Source organism: Chanos chanos, chromosome 9 (assembly GCF_902362185.1).
Source record: "Chanos chanos chromosome 9, fChaCha1.1, whole genome shotgun sequence".
Taxonomy (NCBI): Eukaryota; Metazoa; Chordata; class Actinopteri; order Gonorynchiformes; family Chanidae; genus Chanos; species Chanos chanos.
The window spans coordinates 21451267-21470241 of record NC_044503.1 but is presented as its reverse complement, the minus strand read 5'-3'; the positions used below and the strand labels follow the sequence as shown (position 1 = coordinate 21470241).

General features: G+C 40.5%; 1 protein-coding gene across 1 annotated transcript in view; it reads right to left on the bottom strand.

Moving 5' to 3' along the window:
- Positions 1-5498: 5498 nt before the first annotated feature.
- Positions 5499-18975, bottom strand: part of pappaa (pregnancy-associated plasma protein A, pappalysin 1a) — a 94060-nt gene continuing 80583 nt past the window's right edge. The window contains exons 21-23 of the mRNA XM_030784767.1: positions 17676-17747; positions 16170-16268; positions 5499-5603 (exon numbers count right to left, since the gene is read on the bottom strand). Of these exons, the coding sequence (XP_030640627.1) occupies positions 5499-5603; positions 16170-16268; positions 17676-17747 (276 nt within the window). The remainder of the gene's footprint in view (positions 5604-16169; positions 16269-17675; positions 17748-18975) is intronic.

The following is an 18975-nucleotide window of genomic DNA, read 5'->3' as shown; positions in this document are numbered from 1 at the left end:
GCCGTGGAAATATTGCATTTACCGACTGATCAAATTATATAGCAATCCCTCCTTGTTTTTCCTAAGTAAAAACAAATCTATTCCATAAGCCGAGTACCAAAGGGCATCAATGTGTTATCTGATATTCAAGAAAAATAATTGCATATTACTTTACTGCATTTTTTTTAAAGAATTACCAGATTAACTATGCACCTGATTTTCATAATATGGTGATATGGAGCAGCAGTGATTGGCAGCCAAATGCACTAGCTACATTCTGTCTGTAACGATGGGCAGTGCACTCACAAGAGAAATACTCAAGATACTGATGAAAACCAGAGAGAAGGGGGGGGAGAGAGAGAGAGAGAGAGGAATGGAGGGGGAAAAAGAGTACTGACAAGTGGATAAAACACTTTTCCTCTCATCTTTCACGCACTAAGGTTGTACCAGTGACTTAAAAAAGAAAAAAAAAAGCATGGACAATGGATTGATTTAAAGGAATAAAAAACAAAAACAAAGGGGAAAAAAAGAGAAGGACAAGAAGAATTCAGAGCTCCTTCATCAAAGGCGCTCTATACATTTTATAAAAAAAATGTAAAAATAACTTACATGAACATTCAAAATATAACTTAAAAAAAGTATAACACTCTCAATAAATAGTTCTACTATATACACCATTACATCTTGCTGAATAGATGCAAGTTGCTAAAATTTAAAAACAAAAGGAAAAAAAAAAAAGAAGAGGGAAAAAAAAGAAAACAAAACTCCACAGAAGCAGCAAACATTGCAGGCATGAGGTACAGCAAGAGATGCCTTCCTGTTTACAGTAGTGTGTGTATGTGTGTGTATATCCCATTTGATACATATATGGCTTTTAAACAGTACCCTTTTGATAAATGTTTTTTAAAGCATAATATTCATACTTCAGACATCATTTCACTAGAAAATAAAACAAATAAACAAACAAACAAACAATCAAAACTGAAACCATGTTAAGGTGGGTTTTCCACTCTGAGAGATACAGGCATATTTGGTCTGCGATATATATCCATATAGAGACAGAGACTGTAGCCAACACATAGAAGAGACAAGCAGAACTTAAATGGGTGGTAGGCGTGTAAATCGCTTCATTTGATTCGCTTAGAGCATGTAAGTTAGCCATGATGAAAAGTCTTTTGGCATGAGGAAAAGAGAAAGCATTGGCTATCACGGCTGTCAATCTGAAAGATCCTGTCGACGGATTGGCAACATGGATGTTGTTAGCGTCGACACTGACATCATTTTACTGATTAATCTCTTCTTCTAAGCAAGAAATGTTCTGACGAGAGCACTTGTATTTTTGAATACAACAGCATATCACCCCTATGAAATGGCAATGTAATATTTCTCCTCCCAAGACTACATAGCGTACAAAATCTTTACATAACTCTTAAAGTCTGTGACCATTCATGCATGATATATAATCCTATTTCACAAAACAGACTTAATTTCTCAAATATCTTCTCCTTTTTTTTTTTGGTTGTTTTTCTTTTTTTTCTTTGTTGCTATTTAAAGTTCATTTCTGGCGCTGTAGTTCCTTCATAATTAAAATCCTTCCACCTGGCAGTCTTTATCTCACAACAGCCATACAATATGACCAATAAAGAAAAATCCTCTCTCAATGAATACACAAACAAACAAACATACAAACAGACAAACAAACAAACAAAAAAACTCGGAGAAAGCAGAGAGAAATGCTTACATAAATCATATGATACAATCTCTTAAATTTTACAAGTCTTAACTTTGCTATTGTGAACATTCTGAATGTTGCAGTTGGTCTGATGGATCTTATGGACACACTGATCCTATACCTAAACTGACTGGATCACATCAGACAGTTTGTATCGATGCTGGTTTTTCACTGTTACATTAGGTCCAAAGTGGGTGGAACCAAAAAAAGTTTATTATCACAGTCACAAAAAAAGATAGAAAAAAAGAGAGAGAAAAAAATCACACTTTTTAATATAAATTCTTACAATAGCAGCTTTTTATGTTTTTTTTTTCTTCTTAACTTGTCCTTAAATGGTTACTCGAAAGAGCAGTAACTGAGGTCAGTTATAGAAATACTGATTACCGGTATGTACAGAAACAACATGGAAAAATGGGGGGGGGGCGGGGGGGGAGAAAATTACCATACAGACCATATGGAAATGGAAGTAGATGGGGAAAAAAAACAGTTAAGCTTACCAGAGTGAAACTGGTTTTGCAATGCAGTGCCCTGTGCTGAATACACATAGTTGGGTATGTATATCTTTACTCAGTCAACCCCAGTGAAAAGTGTTCAATGGTTTCTTCCAGAATTTGGCAACATCATTGGAAGGCCCTGGTTGGTAAGGATTCAGCTTTCTAGTCCTTGAAACAGGACAGATTGCCATGGCGAAAAAGGTCTAATAGATGTTGGAAAAGAAAAGATGCAGTAGGTCGAAATGGGAGAAGCCTAAATTTCTGACATTCAGAATTTTCTCGTTACTTCATATAATAAAGTGTTTGTGGTCTGTTTTTAGTTTACTTAGTTAGCTTGTTTTTCTCCTCAGCTTAAAGGAACCACTATGGGGCCAGTAAACCGGCGATATCAGAAACATATTTTTACACAATGCTTAGTTTGGGAATAATCACGTTATCTTTCAGAGGAAATGGACTTGATTTGTTGTGAAAAGACACTATGGTCAGATAGCCGATGACGACATGCTACCCTGTAGTGAGATTATGCTTTTGAGTTTTGTGCCATTAGCTATTTATGTCATTGTAAGATTTTTAATGCTTTAATGCTTGCGCGAAGTACAAAGCATTCTTTCGCTAAACCATTTCTCCTCGGTTTACCACACTGGACCGTGTGGCTGCCCAAATTTATGCCAACGGAGAGACAATTGCATTTTGGTTTTAGGGAGTCTTTAGGGGTCTTGCCCAAAGGGTTTAATCACTAAAGTGATCTTAAGTCAAAACAACATGCCTCTCTGATGGCAAAGGATGACAGCAGGGGAGGGCTTAGAGCTGGAGTAATGTTACTTTTTCCTATTTATTTCTTTATGTATGTATGTATTTATTTATTTATTGTTGAATGTGGAATGTCTGGTGCACTGGCCAAAAAGAGTAATTGTTATAGACGTTTACTGATGTCGTTACAATTTGCAACGCATTTCCATGGAGGGCCGAAAGCGATACGTTTTTAAAAGAGAACGTGTGTTTACTTAAAGGCGAAAAAATGATGAAACCGTGAGGTCAAATTAGCAGCAAACATCTTGGATCGATCAAAAAACAAACAAACAAACACACAAACAAACAACAAAAACAACAACAAAAATATTCTATGTAATTTCATCCAGCGAAATTGTAATCTAATGCAGATTTATTCTGCCTGTTAAAAACACAACAGTTTGTGTGAGAGTCTGTGACCACTATAATTAACAGAATCCAGAAGAGGAGATTGCAATACAATTTTCTTAATAAGCTTTTACTGTAGGTTTGAAATCTTAGCACAACTATTTTTGATTGCTGGGTGAAGTGTGCGTGTGTGTGTGCCTGCCTGCCTGCCTGCCTGCCTGCGTGCATGTGTGGTTTTGCCTGTTCCTTCATCATTTTACTTATTGTCCCATTTGAAGCCAGGGAGCTCCTGGGCATGTAGGAGAGCTATTGAGACTTCATTGGACTCATCATTATCTGTCAGTGAATCTGTATTGAGACAGACCTCCTACTCTGGGTTTCGTTATTGAAAGTCTCTACATTCAAGAGTAAAAGTTACATTCTTCACGTCATTAAGAAAATATTGATCAATTACAAAACCGCGTAAAATCGCAATGGCGGCATTTTGATTGTAACAATGAAGAAAAAGTTTTCTCAACTGGTTTTATTAGCTATTTTATTATGCCGTTATCATACCAGGATTTGTTTTCAAATTAAATGAGTCTGTCTAGGTTTTGAAGCTTTTCTTTGCTCGTTCTGACTTTTTCCTAATTTTGTTACAGTCAATACAATCGACCATCCTCGTGCTTGGGTACACAGACGGATGCTTTGTTAAGAAATGCCACGTGTTAAGGAATACTATTCACCTGCTCAGCACAGCATTGGTGTGGGATGGTTGGCATTTATTGGATGTTTGGTTAAATGGTAAATGAACAGCGGAGCTGGTCAGGAATGCGGGGCCAGATCAGACTGACTTTGCAGGGATGGCGGTGTTGATATTGGTGACTGTTTTGTATTACATTCCACATAGTTTTCATCTGATTTATCTCAACATGTCCTCTGTCATTAGAACCACACTTCCATTTCGGAATGGGAGAGAGTGAAGGAGTCTAAATCAAAACGGGTAATTGAAACCTACTGCATGCTTCTTCTGTAAGATAATATGATCTGTCTGTCAGGGAAGGCCCGACTAGTCCTTCCACAATAAGCTGGCTGACACCAGTGCTTTGCCAGAGCTAACTAGATATGTCTATATAACTCCATAATGATTTTATTAAACTGTTTTGCGTTACTTATGACTAGAGAATAAAAACTCGCCCTCTTATATGGATGGCTAAACTGTGCTAAAGGCTTACGTGACAACTGGGGTCTCATCCAACCATCTTCCATCTGGTTCTATATCTTTGCCATGGCAACCTTGAACACTCATCGTCAAGGACACGGGACACAGTCCTGCTAAGGATGGACAGAGTGGGGCAGAACCTTTTCACTGTTCATGGCAAAACGTTCTGGACCCATGAGAAAAAAAAAAAAACACACAGAGAAAAAAACAAACAAACAAAAACAAAAGAACAAGGGAAAGAATGTCCTTTGAACTCTCAGCAAGTTTCTGACTGTTTTCTTTTCTTTTCTTTTCTTTTCCTTTTTTTGTGACTATTGAGTATGTCGGCATACTGCTTTTCTCGTTTGAACAAAACTGAAAGTTATTATAATTTTCTTGTGTTTTGTATTTTGTTGTTGTTTTTTTTCCCTTTGGTCTTCAAACAAAAAAAAAAAAAAAAATGAGATTACATGTTTAGTCAGCAAAATGAACACCAAAGCTGACACAGATGACGACAACAACAACAACAACAACAACAACAACATCAACAACAACAATAACAACAACAATAACAACAACACCACCACCGACAAAATAAACTAAAAAAAAAAAAAAAAAAAAAAAAAAAAAAAGGGCATGCTATCTATGCTTTGCTGTTTTGTTTTTTGATTCATTCAAAATGTCTTTACTCTTATGTTTATGTTTTCTGATTTTTGTTTTACAGGAAGAGGGGGAAGAGAAGAATGGGGCTCCATATCCGTGATGGTCCATTTTTTTTTTTTCTTCGTTTTTTATGTTTATATGTTTATGGAAAAGGGAAAGAGGAGGGATGGTCTGCATTTGGGGAGAGAAAGCAGGTGGGAGTTGATGTGCTGAGGATTTACGATTCATAAAAGGAGGAGTACACCTGTAAAGCAGCATGTTGGAAAGGAACCCTTTGCTCACCCCCCCTCACACAGGGAAGGGAGGGGCCTTCTCAGCCAAGCGACGGTAGGTGATCCCCCCTCTTGTTTTCTGGCGCGTTGGGGTCCAGGCACGCACATTCTTTCCGAATATCGCACGACATCGGAAACGGAATCACCTAGAGGGCAAAATAAACAAACAAATAAATAAACAAACTGAAGCCCAGGTTTTCAGTATGCTTGAATATAGGTCAAAGGCGATCTGAAAGTCATGGAGTCTTTACATAAACAATTTTGTTATTGTTTAATTAACCCCAGAACCGGGTGAGCCGTGTTCTGGTGTTGGTGAAAAAGTCTCGCTGACACCCTGAGAAGAGCAACTGCTGTGGCGACCGGGGTATTTTCACTGTCGACAGTTTCAAAAATTGATGAGCCCCTGATGAGAAGGATTGAAAATAGAATTTGAATATTGTTTTGCCGTGTCTGACGTCATGCGCCCACGTTAACGGTGCGTCACAGACACCAGCTGTTACAATGCTGACTCCCTGGGGGAGAAAGAGAGAGGGCCTCAGCTGTTTATGGGAAGAAAAAAAAAAGCATCTCAAGTCACTCTTACTAGGAACACATGTGCCACTCACAGTGGTGCATTCATTCCACTGTTCTTTTATTTATTTCTTTTTCTTTGTTCGCTGTCTCTGTGTCAGCGCAGACCAATCTGAAACTCTTTAAAAAGTTTACCGGGAATATACGGTAAGGCTTACAGTATATGGCAAATATTAACAGTTGCTACTGTTGCGTAATTACTTGCATAATGAGAAAGTGTTTTTGACGATAATGACAATGGTAAGACATTTCTAATCTCTGCATACCCAGGCTTTTCCTCCCTGGCCTAACTGCTTTTTAATTTGTAACATAAAGGAATGTGATAGAACAGTATGTAAGAAAATTCACTGAAATCAGTTAACGCAATGGAAAAACAAAACAAAACAAAAACAACTGGTTCCCGCAGAACTGAATGAATCTGCTTAGAAACATTACACAGTGAAATGGAGTTCCTGATTATCTTTGAGGTCTAATCTCAGCACTAGGAACTTTGCTGGGTCTAAAGATCCTCGACTAACCTATTGACCTCTTCTGTCATTCCTCACTGATGCTATGGCTCACTCTCCAAAAGCCTTGGCAAAAAACTATCACCTTCTGTGGCTGTCTCTGGGTGGCCCACAGACATCACTGCCACATCACGCTTGATGATGTCGTTCAAGGAGAATTAACCCAGAGTCAGTTGTTAAGGTCAAAGACCACATGTTGTCAGGGAAACAAGTGAGGATCTAGCCACTGGATTAGAGCAGGATGACCCTCCACCCTGTGTGTGTGTGTGTGTGTGTGTGTGTGTGTGTGTGTGTGTGTGTGTGTGTGTGTTAGGGAATGGCTGGGTTGGGGTTTAGGGGGTGCACTCTACTATAGCCAGGTTCTTTTCTTTTTTTCCCCCTCTTTTTTGTGGAATCAGGCTAAAAATACAAAGTCTTAACAAGCCAGAGTCAGACAGACAGACAGACAGACAGACAGACAGACATGAGAGACAGCTGCCAGGCACGTGACTGGCTTTCCTCTGTCTCTCTTACACTTTTTCCTTTCTGTGGAAGGTCCTGTCTCTTTATTCTCTTTCCTCCTTCATGACACACTCCCACTTTCTCCACCCCCCTCCCCTTTTGGCAGAATATTTATCCAGTTATCTATTTATTTGTTTGTTCTTTACTTGGACCACCTGAGTGTAATTGAATCTGAAATGTCGAAAACAAAAGACCATAAACGCATCACAGAGTAATATGCCCAGTAAAACAACAGGCCATATATCACTGACTTCAGACAAAATCCAATTTCTGAGAACTTTTTCTGCAGGCTAGTAAAGACAGTACAGGTGATGAAAAAAAACAAAAACAAAAAAAACAAAATGCAGGTGAAGAAGAAGAAGAAGAAGAAGAAGAAGAATGATTATTTGATTATCTGTTACTCTGTCATTAACTGACAGTTGATGACGATGCTCCTCCCAAGTGCCTGCACGTGTGAGGGATGGCTATAAAACAGTTTACTGATCACTCTGAGAGGCTCCGTATTCAGTCAAACTCCACATATCCTTCTGCCTTTGACCAAAAGGAGGACAAAGTGGTGCCAGATAATTCTAGAATAAATGTCCTATATAAACCAATCCTAGGTGAAAAATGGGCTCAGTGTTTTGTTTCAAGCCCCCCCCCCCCCTTTTCTTTTTTGTTTTTGAAGCTTGCTTTTCCACAATACTGTTCAGATTAATTTATCATTCTAATGTTTGTGTATTTACTTTATGCTACTGTAAAATAAAGTAAGATCTATTGTTGTTCACTGGCATTGACATTTTCCAAATGTCTCATTCAGATAAGATGAATAGAGCTATAAAGTTATTTCCATCTTCATAATTACTGTAAGTACAGAGCCACATTAGAGCAACTCAAGCGCTAAAGATTTACATTCAATATGACCGTGTCACTTATGAGTGCTGAAGATTATTTAATGTGATTATATGTGACATTGTTTTGATGGAATTACTTGGTTTAGAGTGAAATATATCTCATTTTGTTAAGCACCTTTCTGTTTTGCTGCTTTGGCTGCTCTGTGAGAGAAAAATATTCTGGCAATGAAGGAAAAAAACCCTGTTTTCTTCTTTTTTTAATATCTGACTCTGTGAAAAAAAGAAAAAGAGCAAAACTCCTATCCCTCCTCTTGCTTTTCTTCCCCAGATTCTTTACTGAATACCTGTCTTTCTACCCACTTCTCCTTCCCTCTTCAAATCCCTTCCTTTTCCCCTTATCAAGCCCCCTTCTCTCTCTCTCTCTCTCTCTCTCTCTCTCTCTCCTTGCCTCTCTGCCATTCTCTTTATCTCTCCATCGGCTGGAGATGGTGGGTGGCAAATTTGACATGGTTTCCTCTGCCCTTGACCCCAGGGTGGCTGGGCCAGCTGCTACATCTGGGCCTGATCGGGGGGCGCCCAGAGGGGGAAGGGAAGGGGAGACAGGGGGTGGGAATACTGGTGTGAGGCTGAGGCCACTCTGCAACACACACTCCCACACACACACACACACACATACACACACACACACACAACATGAAAGCTTCCTTTACAAGCCGTGTACGTCACAGGTCCTCTCCCCTCCCTACCTCCCGGGGACCAGCGGGCTTGCGCATATACGTGTCAATGGACGAGGGGAAGCAGTGTTGTCTGGTGGGACGCCTGGAGAAAAGGTTACAGACAGAGAGTCGGAACACAACCTGAGGCGATGTTGAGCCATATGGGCAGTTATTCCACTGAATAAAGCAACAATTCCTTTAAGAGTTAGTCAGCGCTCGTCTGAGCATAATTTAGTAGCTGTTGGAGACGCTGGCGCACAACAAACATTAGCTGAACACTGACAAGCACTCAAATGGTTCTTCACTCTTATCTGCTTAAACTGGGTCCTGACTGGGTATAACACTGCCACTCATTAGAACAAGACTTAGTTGCTACCCTACCAATCTTTATTCTGTTGTTCATAGAAACAGTGTATGAGAAAAGAAAAAGAATGAAAGAAGGAAGACGCAAAAATAGAAACTAGAAGAAAATAATTATGGGCATACTACATATCACAAGCAAATGCCTTTTACGCCTTTGACCAGGAGCTAAAGCCAATAAACAAACAAACATTCAGCAACAAAAAAAAGAAACATTCAACAACAACAACAACAACAAATTTAGATTTAGAAGCCATATTACCATTATGCACAGCGTGAGCAAACAACTAAACCATTAAAAGCTGGAAAAAACAAAACAGCATCAGTAGGGGAGAAAGAGGAAGACTAAGGGAAGGGGGGGTCAGTAGGGGAGAAAGAGGAAGACTAAGGGAAGGGGGGTTAGTAGGGGAGAAAGAGGAAGACTAAGGGAAGGGGGGGGTTAGTAGGGGAGAAAGAGGAAGACTAAGGGAAAGGGGGGTTAGTAGGGGAGGAAGAGGAAGACTAAGGGAAGGGGGGGTTAGTAGGGGAGGAAGAGGAAGACTAAGGGAAGGGGGGGGTTAGTAGGGGAGAAAGAGGAAGACTAAGGGAAGGGGGGGTTAGTAGAGGAGAAAGAGGAAGACTAAGGGAAGGGGGGCCTGGCTGGTTGTGAAACACTTGAACCATTTCCCAGTTCTGCCCAAGATCTCAGCTGAGCCATGCTACCCTCTCTCCACCCTCCACATACACACACACACACACACACACACACACACACACACACACACACACACACACACACACACACACAAACATGCACATGCACGCATGCACCCACACACATATGCAGACATAAGACACTCCACCTCAAGCCCTATGGGCTCCAGTTCGGAGGAGCTGAAAAGCTAATTTGGAGATGCAGAGAGTTTTGTGTGTGTGAGTGTGTGTGTGTGTGTGTGTGTGTATGTGTGTGTGTGTGTGTGTGCGTGCGCGTGTGTGCACGTCAGCGGGGGCCAATTATCGTAAACATCACGTGGAATGTCTAACATAGGCTGATAACTGAGGTTTGTTTAAAAAAGTTCACGTTAAAACACCACAACACCAAACAAAAGCTCCAGTTCCTTCACCATCACCCGCCTTTATTGATTTGGCCGCGTCTCTCAGTTTGGAGAACCATAGCCAAACCTCCTGACAGCCAAGGCCTCCACTCCTTAGACAAGTAATTGCTAAGGAGGCCATTTATCCTGCTGTCCTGTTAGCAAATTGAAGGGCGTGATTGTATTAACCTGAACCCTGATCATGTGCGTCAACGTGAGCTCGGGTTATCGACTCCTCGATAAGTCAAACGGGGGACGGAAGAGTCATCTGCTTTCTCTGAGGAAGTAGGCTGTTCTAAATCTGCCGTGTGATTACGCATTTCTTGGTGGAGCTTCGACTAAGTCAAAGTAGCAATGATTTGTTAACGTGACTCGTTCCATTCAAAGCAAAAGGAGGCTTGAGGGGTATTTTCACTGATGTTTACGATTCTCTTCTCTACTTCGCAAAGTCAACCAATCAAATGACGTTCCGAACTAAGAAATAGGGATATATAATGTGTCAGTGTTGGTTTGTTTAAGAATGAGGCAGGTGGATAGGGAACAGAGAAAAAACCTACAGAGAAAACCTACAGAAAAACCTACATATTTTTTTACCTCTTTTTCACCCTTTAAATCAGGACACTAACTTTTTTTTTTCCTTTTACCAATGCCAAGGCTTTTTTTTTCTTTTGAAGCTTCGTAAAGCTGTAACTTAAGAGTCAATACATAACTGGCAGGAACAACACTCCAAAAAACAAACAATCAAACAAACAAACAAACAAACAAAAGAGAGACTGTTTAAAGTGGGTGTTAAGTAAAGAAGCGATTACACTAACCATGCTCAGAGGAATGCGGTTGGTTTAGGAATGTCTGTGAGTTAGGAATCAGCATCTGTCTATACAGCGATTTACACTCCTTGGACATTGCCACAGAGCCACTTAATAAATACCACAAACAGGGATTAAGTGTATATCAAGGCTTGTAACAGACGTGGAACAACAGCAATGGATGTGTGACTGTTAGACCATAGAGTATCCCTGTTTAAGGGCTGTAATATTAACATTAGTGAATATTTCACATTGCGATGACATAGCTGTACAGTCCTGATGTGCAATATGAAAGCAACAACCAAAAAAAATTTCTCCATGTGACACACAAAAGATGACTGCCATTCATTGAGAAACAATATGCACAATGTTTCACCTGTCAGAAGTCACCTGACGGCAGTTAAGAGTACGCTCTGCGTTGGCAATGCAAAATTCAGCTCATACGTTTTGTACGTAAACAATAAGGTCCTGTACCCCTGGTTTGCCAAAAGACAACAAAAAGAACTAAAGAAAAAAAGAGAGCATTTGACGAATGAACGCCAGCCCCTCCCATCTTCCCATTTCCAAGAAGGAATTCCTTCTAAGGGGATCACTGAGGATGCTGGGGGATATTTTTTTTTTTTTTGTCTTTTTTGGGAGCCGCCGTCACTGCATGCTGGCGCATGTGCCCACAGACCAGCCCTCATCCCCCTTCCCTACCCCCACCCACCCATCAACAGCTTGAAGTCATTAGCACAGATCCTGCTGCGACCTTTACGTGCAGCTAGCCTCGCACCTTTAAACAGTCCCATAGAGCAAAAACACACACTCAGTCATCCAGAACTCCTTAATACGCAAATGTGAAAGGGAAAAAAAGAGGAGGAGAAGGTGGAGGCGGAGAGAGGAGAAATAAAAGGAACACTGGTTAAGAGATAAGGAAGACAAACAAACATGGGGCTGTGGCACAGGGGGGGGAAATGACTTTGACTTCCTTCGCTTTTGGGCAGAGGGTTTATTATCTCATTCACGCTGGAAAAGAGAGACAGGGGAGGGAGGGGGAGAGAGAGAGAGAGGGGGAGAGAGAGATTGTGTGTAAAGTAGCCATGAACAGGGGGCTTGCCTCAGACTTGGGAATGACAGGGTGGAAGAGAATATGGTCTGGGGTGGGAAAAGGAGGTGGGGGGGGGGGGCTGCTCTGATTTGATCACAGTCGTGTTGTTGGCAGTACTCTGGTGTTTGCTGTGCTGTGTCACAGTGGTGAAAACACAGCCTGCGTTGGGTTCAGCTGAGTCATTCCCAAAACACACGAGTGCAAAAGGTACAAGAAAGTCCATGTTTTTTTTTTTTTTGAGTAATTATCGGAATAAAAGGTAGAATAACAGTCCACGTCGCTTCGGAATCGAAACCCATTAATGATAATTAAGGTTTCCCAAGCAAACGGGGAGCTACGTCTGTAGTCAGATCAACAAGCACACACTCCGCTCGGCTGTAGAAAAACAAAGACTGACAGCTAACGGATGGTTAATGATGCTGGGGTCATGAAAACACTGCTTTGTTTATGTCACTGGCTGCTACACGGTACGTCTGCGCTGTTTTGTTTTGCAACACTCAGGATGTTCCCATCTGTTCCTCAGACAAATCAAAATCAGGTGGCGAATTGCCAGCTGTTTTGAATGGAGCTCAATGACTTAAACTGCGAGGATTAACAAACAGTCTCGCTCTATCGTGGCCGTCTATCTCGACTAAGCAGTCGAGCGGGGACTTTAAGTGAGAGGCTGAGTGCAATTCAAAGTCAAAAAATCATAACAAGTTAGAATGACTCGCTCTTATCTTTTGCACTAACGCGTGGATTCCATTGATCTACCTTGAACTTTCTTCACAGCCCAAACTGAGGAATGTATGAATGGATTTTCATAATTGATACAAATGGTGAAACAAAACTGGCCCTTTTTGGTAAACACTTGGGTTTGAGGACACTTTGACTTTTGTGAAACGTATGTGCCTCCTAAAATAAACAAAAATAAATAAATACATCTTTTTTTTTTCTTTTTTTATAAAAGATCAGCAAACCTAAGTAAACATATCTTTTTCTTTAGCCTTGCAGGTCTCTCTCATCAGTTTCGGTAATCTCTGTTGACGTTTGATGCTGGCAGTCCATCAGTCGAATTATGATTGGTTCGTTCTAGTGCAATTTTCTGCATCTTTTTCCCAAATCCAGGGAAGGAACTTTTGGAAGAAAAATGACTGAGGTATTTGCTTCAAGAGCTGCCAGGAGAGGATTCCTGAATGCTGAACCGAGATTTGACATCTGATGCCAGTTGATCTGGTTGTTACTGGGGTTTTGGAGGACACTTTTCTCTAAACTTCAGACACAGACCTGAAGGAAGGTGGCAAATCATTCTTTGAAGGTTTTTTTTCTTTCTTTCTTTCAGTTTATTCTATTCTCCTTGAACTGATTTAAATCTCAGAAAAATACGAATGTTTTGCAATAACTATTTGTTTGGTCCATAACTAGGCAGCAGACATTACTTCAAGTCCACGGCGTCACAGAAGACGACACAGGGAATGATATGTTCTCAAACGTTGCCTCTAGTTTTTGACTGAAGATTCACAGAAGTGCATGAAACTCTGAGAAACAAGGTCAGGGTTTTTAAGGTGTTAAACTGGGCAAACATTTCATTGTATTTTGAGCCTTAAAGCAGCAAAATGCTGTAGACAGGTGAGGATGCAATGGCATCGAGAAGAAAGGGATGTGGTTTAGCAGTCAAGTCCTTAAAACTTAGCTCATAAATTAACACCTTTTAAGTCAACATTTAAACTGATTAAACTCTCAGCTACTAGAGTCATCTTTCAGGTCCATAGAAACAAGGTCAAACAAATGTTGGTCTTTTTTTTTTTTGCCAGGAATTGTTAATGCACAACTGACTTTCTACAAAAAACAAAAAGGCCCCCTATATTTAAATCTCTAATTTTAAAACCCTCATACATAATTTGGAACCTCTGCAGTCAGATAACTTCATGTGCACCCTTCAGTGTGCATCATACGTGGAATTTTAACACGAGTGTTAGCTATCGGCTTTGGTAAGACCGTTAGGGATTAAGCGTTTGTGTGTTATTCTCAAGCAGCTCTCTAACATGGAGACTATGCTATCAACATCTGTGATCCTGGAATGAACCTAGGGTTTACTGAGTCTGATTCAAACACACTGTAGCCTGGAGAAATTAAAAAGTCCTGCTTATTAAAAATATACTAAATGAGGAGAGAAATGTCGTCCATATGTGTATTAGAACAGTTTCCTTTCATGGATGATGACTCTATTCCCATATTTTAGTCTGTGTTTGTGCCAGCAACATAACACAAAGATGAGGCAGAAGTCTGGACAATAGTTCCAAAGCAATTCAACCTTCAGTCAACACCACAGAGGTCTTCTGGTACAAAGTCAACTCTCAGAGAGGTTCCTGATTGGTCAATGTCATCTGTTCTTAGAAAAAGACGCAACCTGGTTGGTCTAATTTAATAGGATTCATCCCTTATCCAAGAATGCTCTCATTGACTCTGATTAAAGTGTTAACAGTATCCAGACTGGGCGGGGGGGAGGGATACTTGGTAATGCTGAAAAGACCAAAACACCATCTATGAAGCCATCACTAAGGGGGTGAAGGAGCGTTAGAAGGAGAGTTTGTTGGCTGTGAAGAACATTTCCTGGAGGAGTTAATGTGTCAGCAACCACTGGAAGCAGTTTCCTGGCTCTTCAAACAAGATTTAATGAGATACAGAGGCACAAAGATGGCCACCTATACACCCGCAAAGCAAAAAAACAAAACTAAACAAAATCACCCAAGTAGAAAATTGGGGTTGAGGGCTAAAAAAAAAAAAAAAAAACGGCAGAAATGTAGGTGGTAAGTGCCTCACTAAACTTGTACGTGTTGGCAACACAATCCTAAAATTCAATGTTTTCATGGTGGATCCAAAACGTTTTTTATTTTATCGCATCCGCTTCTTCTTACCCATTGTCAGTTTTGTAAGTGAAACCTGTCAGTCTGTTATGTACTGCACGGAACCTTCTAAAAAAACATTCAAAAGTCCAACCAAAGACAACCCCTAGTCCTGGACATCTTAACTTTCTACAACAACCAATGGCAAATGACCTATAGCATTCTGTGTCACTTCTGAGACTAGAATAAAATGACAGACAAACTGACTGGTGTTTTTATTGGAACACTTTGAGTTAACAGCACTCAGGTGCTCAGGTAGAATCGTCTATTCGCCCAGTGCTGGCTCAAAACCAAGGCCCGCCATTCCGTTTGTCATTCAAGGCCTTTTCTGTGGGATGACGAGATTTTTGGCAACTCTGACCGCATGGCTGCTCTAAACCCCATGTTTGTAAACCCATGATGTTGTCAAGTGTGTGGGGGAAGCCCATTCTTCCTGTTTTTTTGTGTTTGTTTGTTTTTTTAAAGGTACGAGTCCCTGTGGTGTTCACGGATAAGACTTCCCAGCACATCACTCATTTACGAGATGCCCTTCCTGTAGGGCTCCAGTAATTGGCCAACAAACAGCGGTCTTCTGGACACGGCGCAAGTGGTACGTGCCAAATAACGCAAATGAAGAATAAAACAGACGTCCATGGCCTCGCCATGTGTATTCATCTTACTCTAGCTACTCCCAGACCTAGGCCATTATTTCTTGCGTGGGAGGCAATGACATTCAGCTATCACTCTTTCAGAACAGAGATGGGAGCAGAAGAAGAACAAACTGATATTCTAAGGCCTAGAGCAGTTAGGAATCACAACAGGACTGAACACAGTAATGTAACAATTCAGCACTCACACTGTGTGTTGTGAAATTCAACTCCAACTGAAGTGCAGTGACATCTAAACAAAATTCTGAGAATTTTTGCTGGGTTATTCAATAAAATATCAACTCTACACAGAGTTAATACAGAAATCTGTAGGACAACTCTGCACAGGGTTAATACAGAAATCTGTAGGACAGCCCTACACAGAGTTAATACAGAAATCTGTAGGACATCTCTACACAGGGTTAATACAGAAATCTGTAGGACAACTCTACACAGAGTTAATACAGAAATCTGTAGGACAGCCCTACACAGAGTTAATACAGAAATCTGTAGGACATCTCTACACAGGGTTAATACAGAAATCTGTGGGACAACTCTACACAGAGTCAATACAGAAATCTGTAGGACAACTCTACACAGAGTAACAATGAAATCTATTGGAGGTGTTGTCTTCAGCATAAGAAATGGACTGTAACGAGAGTGCAGACAAAATAGGGTAAATCGAATAAAAAGTCCAGACATATCACGATGCATATGATATTTTGTCATGGTGTGTTAGAACATACCTTCTTGGTCTTGACTGTGGAGTGGCAGCAGTCACCTCCATCGTAGTTGCAATAGGCTCGGTTATTGATAGCATCGCAGTAATTATCTCCAATAAACGGCTGCGACAGACAAAAAAAAAGAAAGAAAGAAAGAAAAACATCATGGCATCATAATGAGGTAAAACCACAAAGTCAGGCTCTGTGATATTAAAGATTAAGAAACATATCTGGGCAAAGCACACATGAGGTAAATGAAATGGTATAATAACACAAGAATTTCCACAAGTATACACATGCATCAGAATGATTAATAAAAAAAAGACAAAAAAAACAAAACAAAACAAAACAGAAAAACAAGAACACTAGTGTCATAAAAATTGTCACTTAGGGATCAGGAATTCTGGTCTTAGATAGGCACACTGTTCTGTTGCACTCAATTACTGTCATAAAATTGTCAGTCAAAACATGTCATGTCCTCTAACTGAACTTCAAAATTGTTTATAAATTGATCAGTTACTTAATGGTAGGTTTAGATTGCATCACTGTTGCACATTTCACCACACAAACGTGTGAATAAACTTCCCAAACACCAGAACCCAGGAGCGTACAGCCAGATCTTCGGCGAAAAACAGAAAACCGGTTTTGGACTCACCGTGAAAAAGAACTTGTTTGTGATTTTTAAGAATAAGCCCAGAAGGACAAAAGTCTTTATTTAACTTGGCCTGATGTTTATTCACTTTGCAGGCACTCAGCAGGGAGATGCGAGGCAGTGTTTTTTCTAATTGTGCTGGTTTGGACCCTGCATCCATCCTTCTTCACCTCCACTCTTTTCTCTTTCTTTTCCCCTTAGCGTCAAGAGTCAAAAGCCTACAATACTTTGGAGAGTAATTTTTGGTGCAGACCCCACCTGCTTTACAATCTGAATGGTCTCCATCTGCTTCTCCATTTCCACAGTATTTTTAAAATCTGTTCTTGACTTCTGTCTCCAGTTCATGTGGATTAGAAAATAGGAGAGGCCTACATTGCAGTACACTGTTTCTATCCTGTACCCTAACAGTTCTCTACATCAGGCTACAGAAAGTGACAACCGCCAATTAGTGAGCGATTTCTTGAGAGGGGACAACTGGTGTTTCATGATTCTAACAGCTAACAGACCTCCCCTCCCCTTTTTTTTTTTTTTTTTTTTTGCAGTTGTACAGATGACTACTCATTCAACACACACGCCGTGGTGAATGTTGAAATGACAAGGAAAAAAAAAATGAAAGAAAAAGGAAAAAAAAAAAACGATCACAAAAATCGTGACACCATGGACGTGTTGGTTTGCTTGTTTGTTTGTTTTTTTTACTTGTGTACTGACTTTAGCTGGGGGCTCTTCTATCTCTTCATAATCTTCGTAAATCCTCTTGGGCCTCTGTAAATGGAGGTCAAGGCGAAAATGTGGCCAGTGAAGGAGAGGAGACAGTGTGTCACAGAGCCATGTTCTTCAGCATGGATGTGTGCTCGAGTCCTGGAGTTAAGGAGACTTACCTCACAGCCTTTTATGCAGTGCAGCTCTTCAGGCCGGGGGTACCACTTCAGTCCCATGGTACAGACGATGCTCTGTGGAAATTGGGTTTTTTGGTTAATGTTAATGTTTGGTATAAAGGCCTGTATATGACTATATGCCACTACACATGGACACATATATACTGTATGTTTGCATTTTATGTGTGTGTGTGTGTGTGTGTGTGTTGTGTTTAAGCAGTTGTAAAGTTGCAGATGTGCATGCATGCGTTAAGGATTGGTAGTGTTGTAGATGCATTAATGGTAATGATAACAAAAGCATGTGTTATTGTACAGGATGAACCTCCCTATGTTACGACAAAGAAAACATTAACCATTATCGTTATTCATTATCTGTTCATCATTTGAATGTCAGGGCCATGTCTGGTTGCAATTATAAATCAAAGTCACAAGGCCCAGAGTGAAATCAAACTGACTAAAACAAAAACAGAGAAAAGAGGAGTTGCTCTGTTGCCACCTGCTTTCACTGCATAAAAGAATTTTCTTATTTCTTCCAAAACAAGAAACCCCACCCCCTCTTCCCCCCTCCCCCCACTACAAAAATGCACAAACAAAGCATAGCAGTGTATTAGCGGCTGAATATGCAACCTCAACCAGCTCATGATGAATGTAATCCTCACAGTTAAAAAAAAAAAAAAAAGTTTGCTTAATTATCCTTCTCATCTCTTGCCAAATGAAAGAGAAGCAGATAACCTGAGTCCAACACCCCGTGTGAAACTATATTGTCTTCATCAAACGGGTCATTACGTCGGTTTAAGAGCATAAATTATGATGATTTCCTCCCTGTACTCACAGGGCTCTGAAGGACAAACAACGAGATGTATTTAGGGAGCTGTCAGGCAAATATGTTGCAGGTGTGCAGTGGTGCCACTCCCTTTTCTCTGTCTTTCTCTCTGCTTTGTATCAACAGAATCTGTGTGTGCTGTGACGTCTGCTGAAAACCTCAAGCCCGAAGCGACATGCCGCGTCTCTGCAAGCCAAGAACACCGAGAACCAATACACTCTGTGTGTGTGTGTGTGTGTGTGTGTGTGTCTGACTGCTGTGCCAGTTTGATTGTTCAAAGGCCTGGATCCTTTTCAGGAGGTAAAATATTTTTGCGAAGGCGTTTGGTTTGATGGATCCTAAAAATAAAAACATCGTGTAGTATTTTCAGAAAGCTTTGAAAGCTTTTCATATTCTTTATAATATTGTGAATTTACAGGATCTGTTTAGTGAATGACACTATTTATAGGGACTTGAATGCAGTTGTTGTAATGAGTGTTG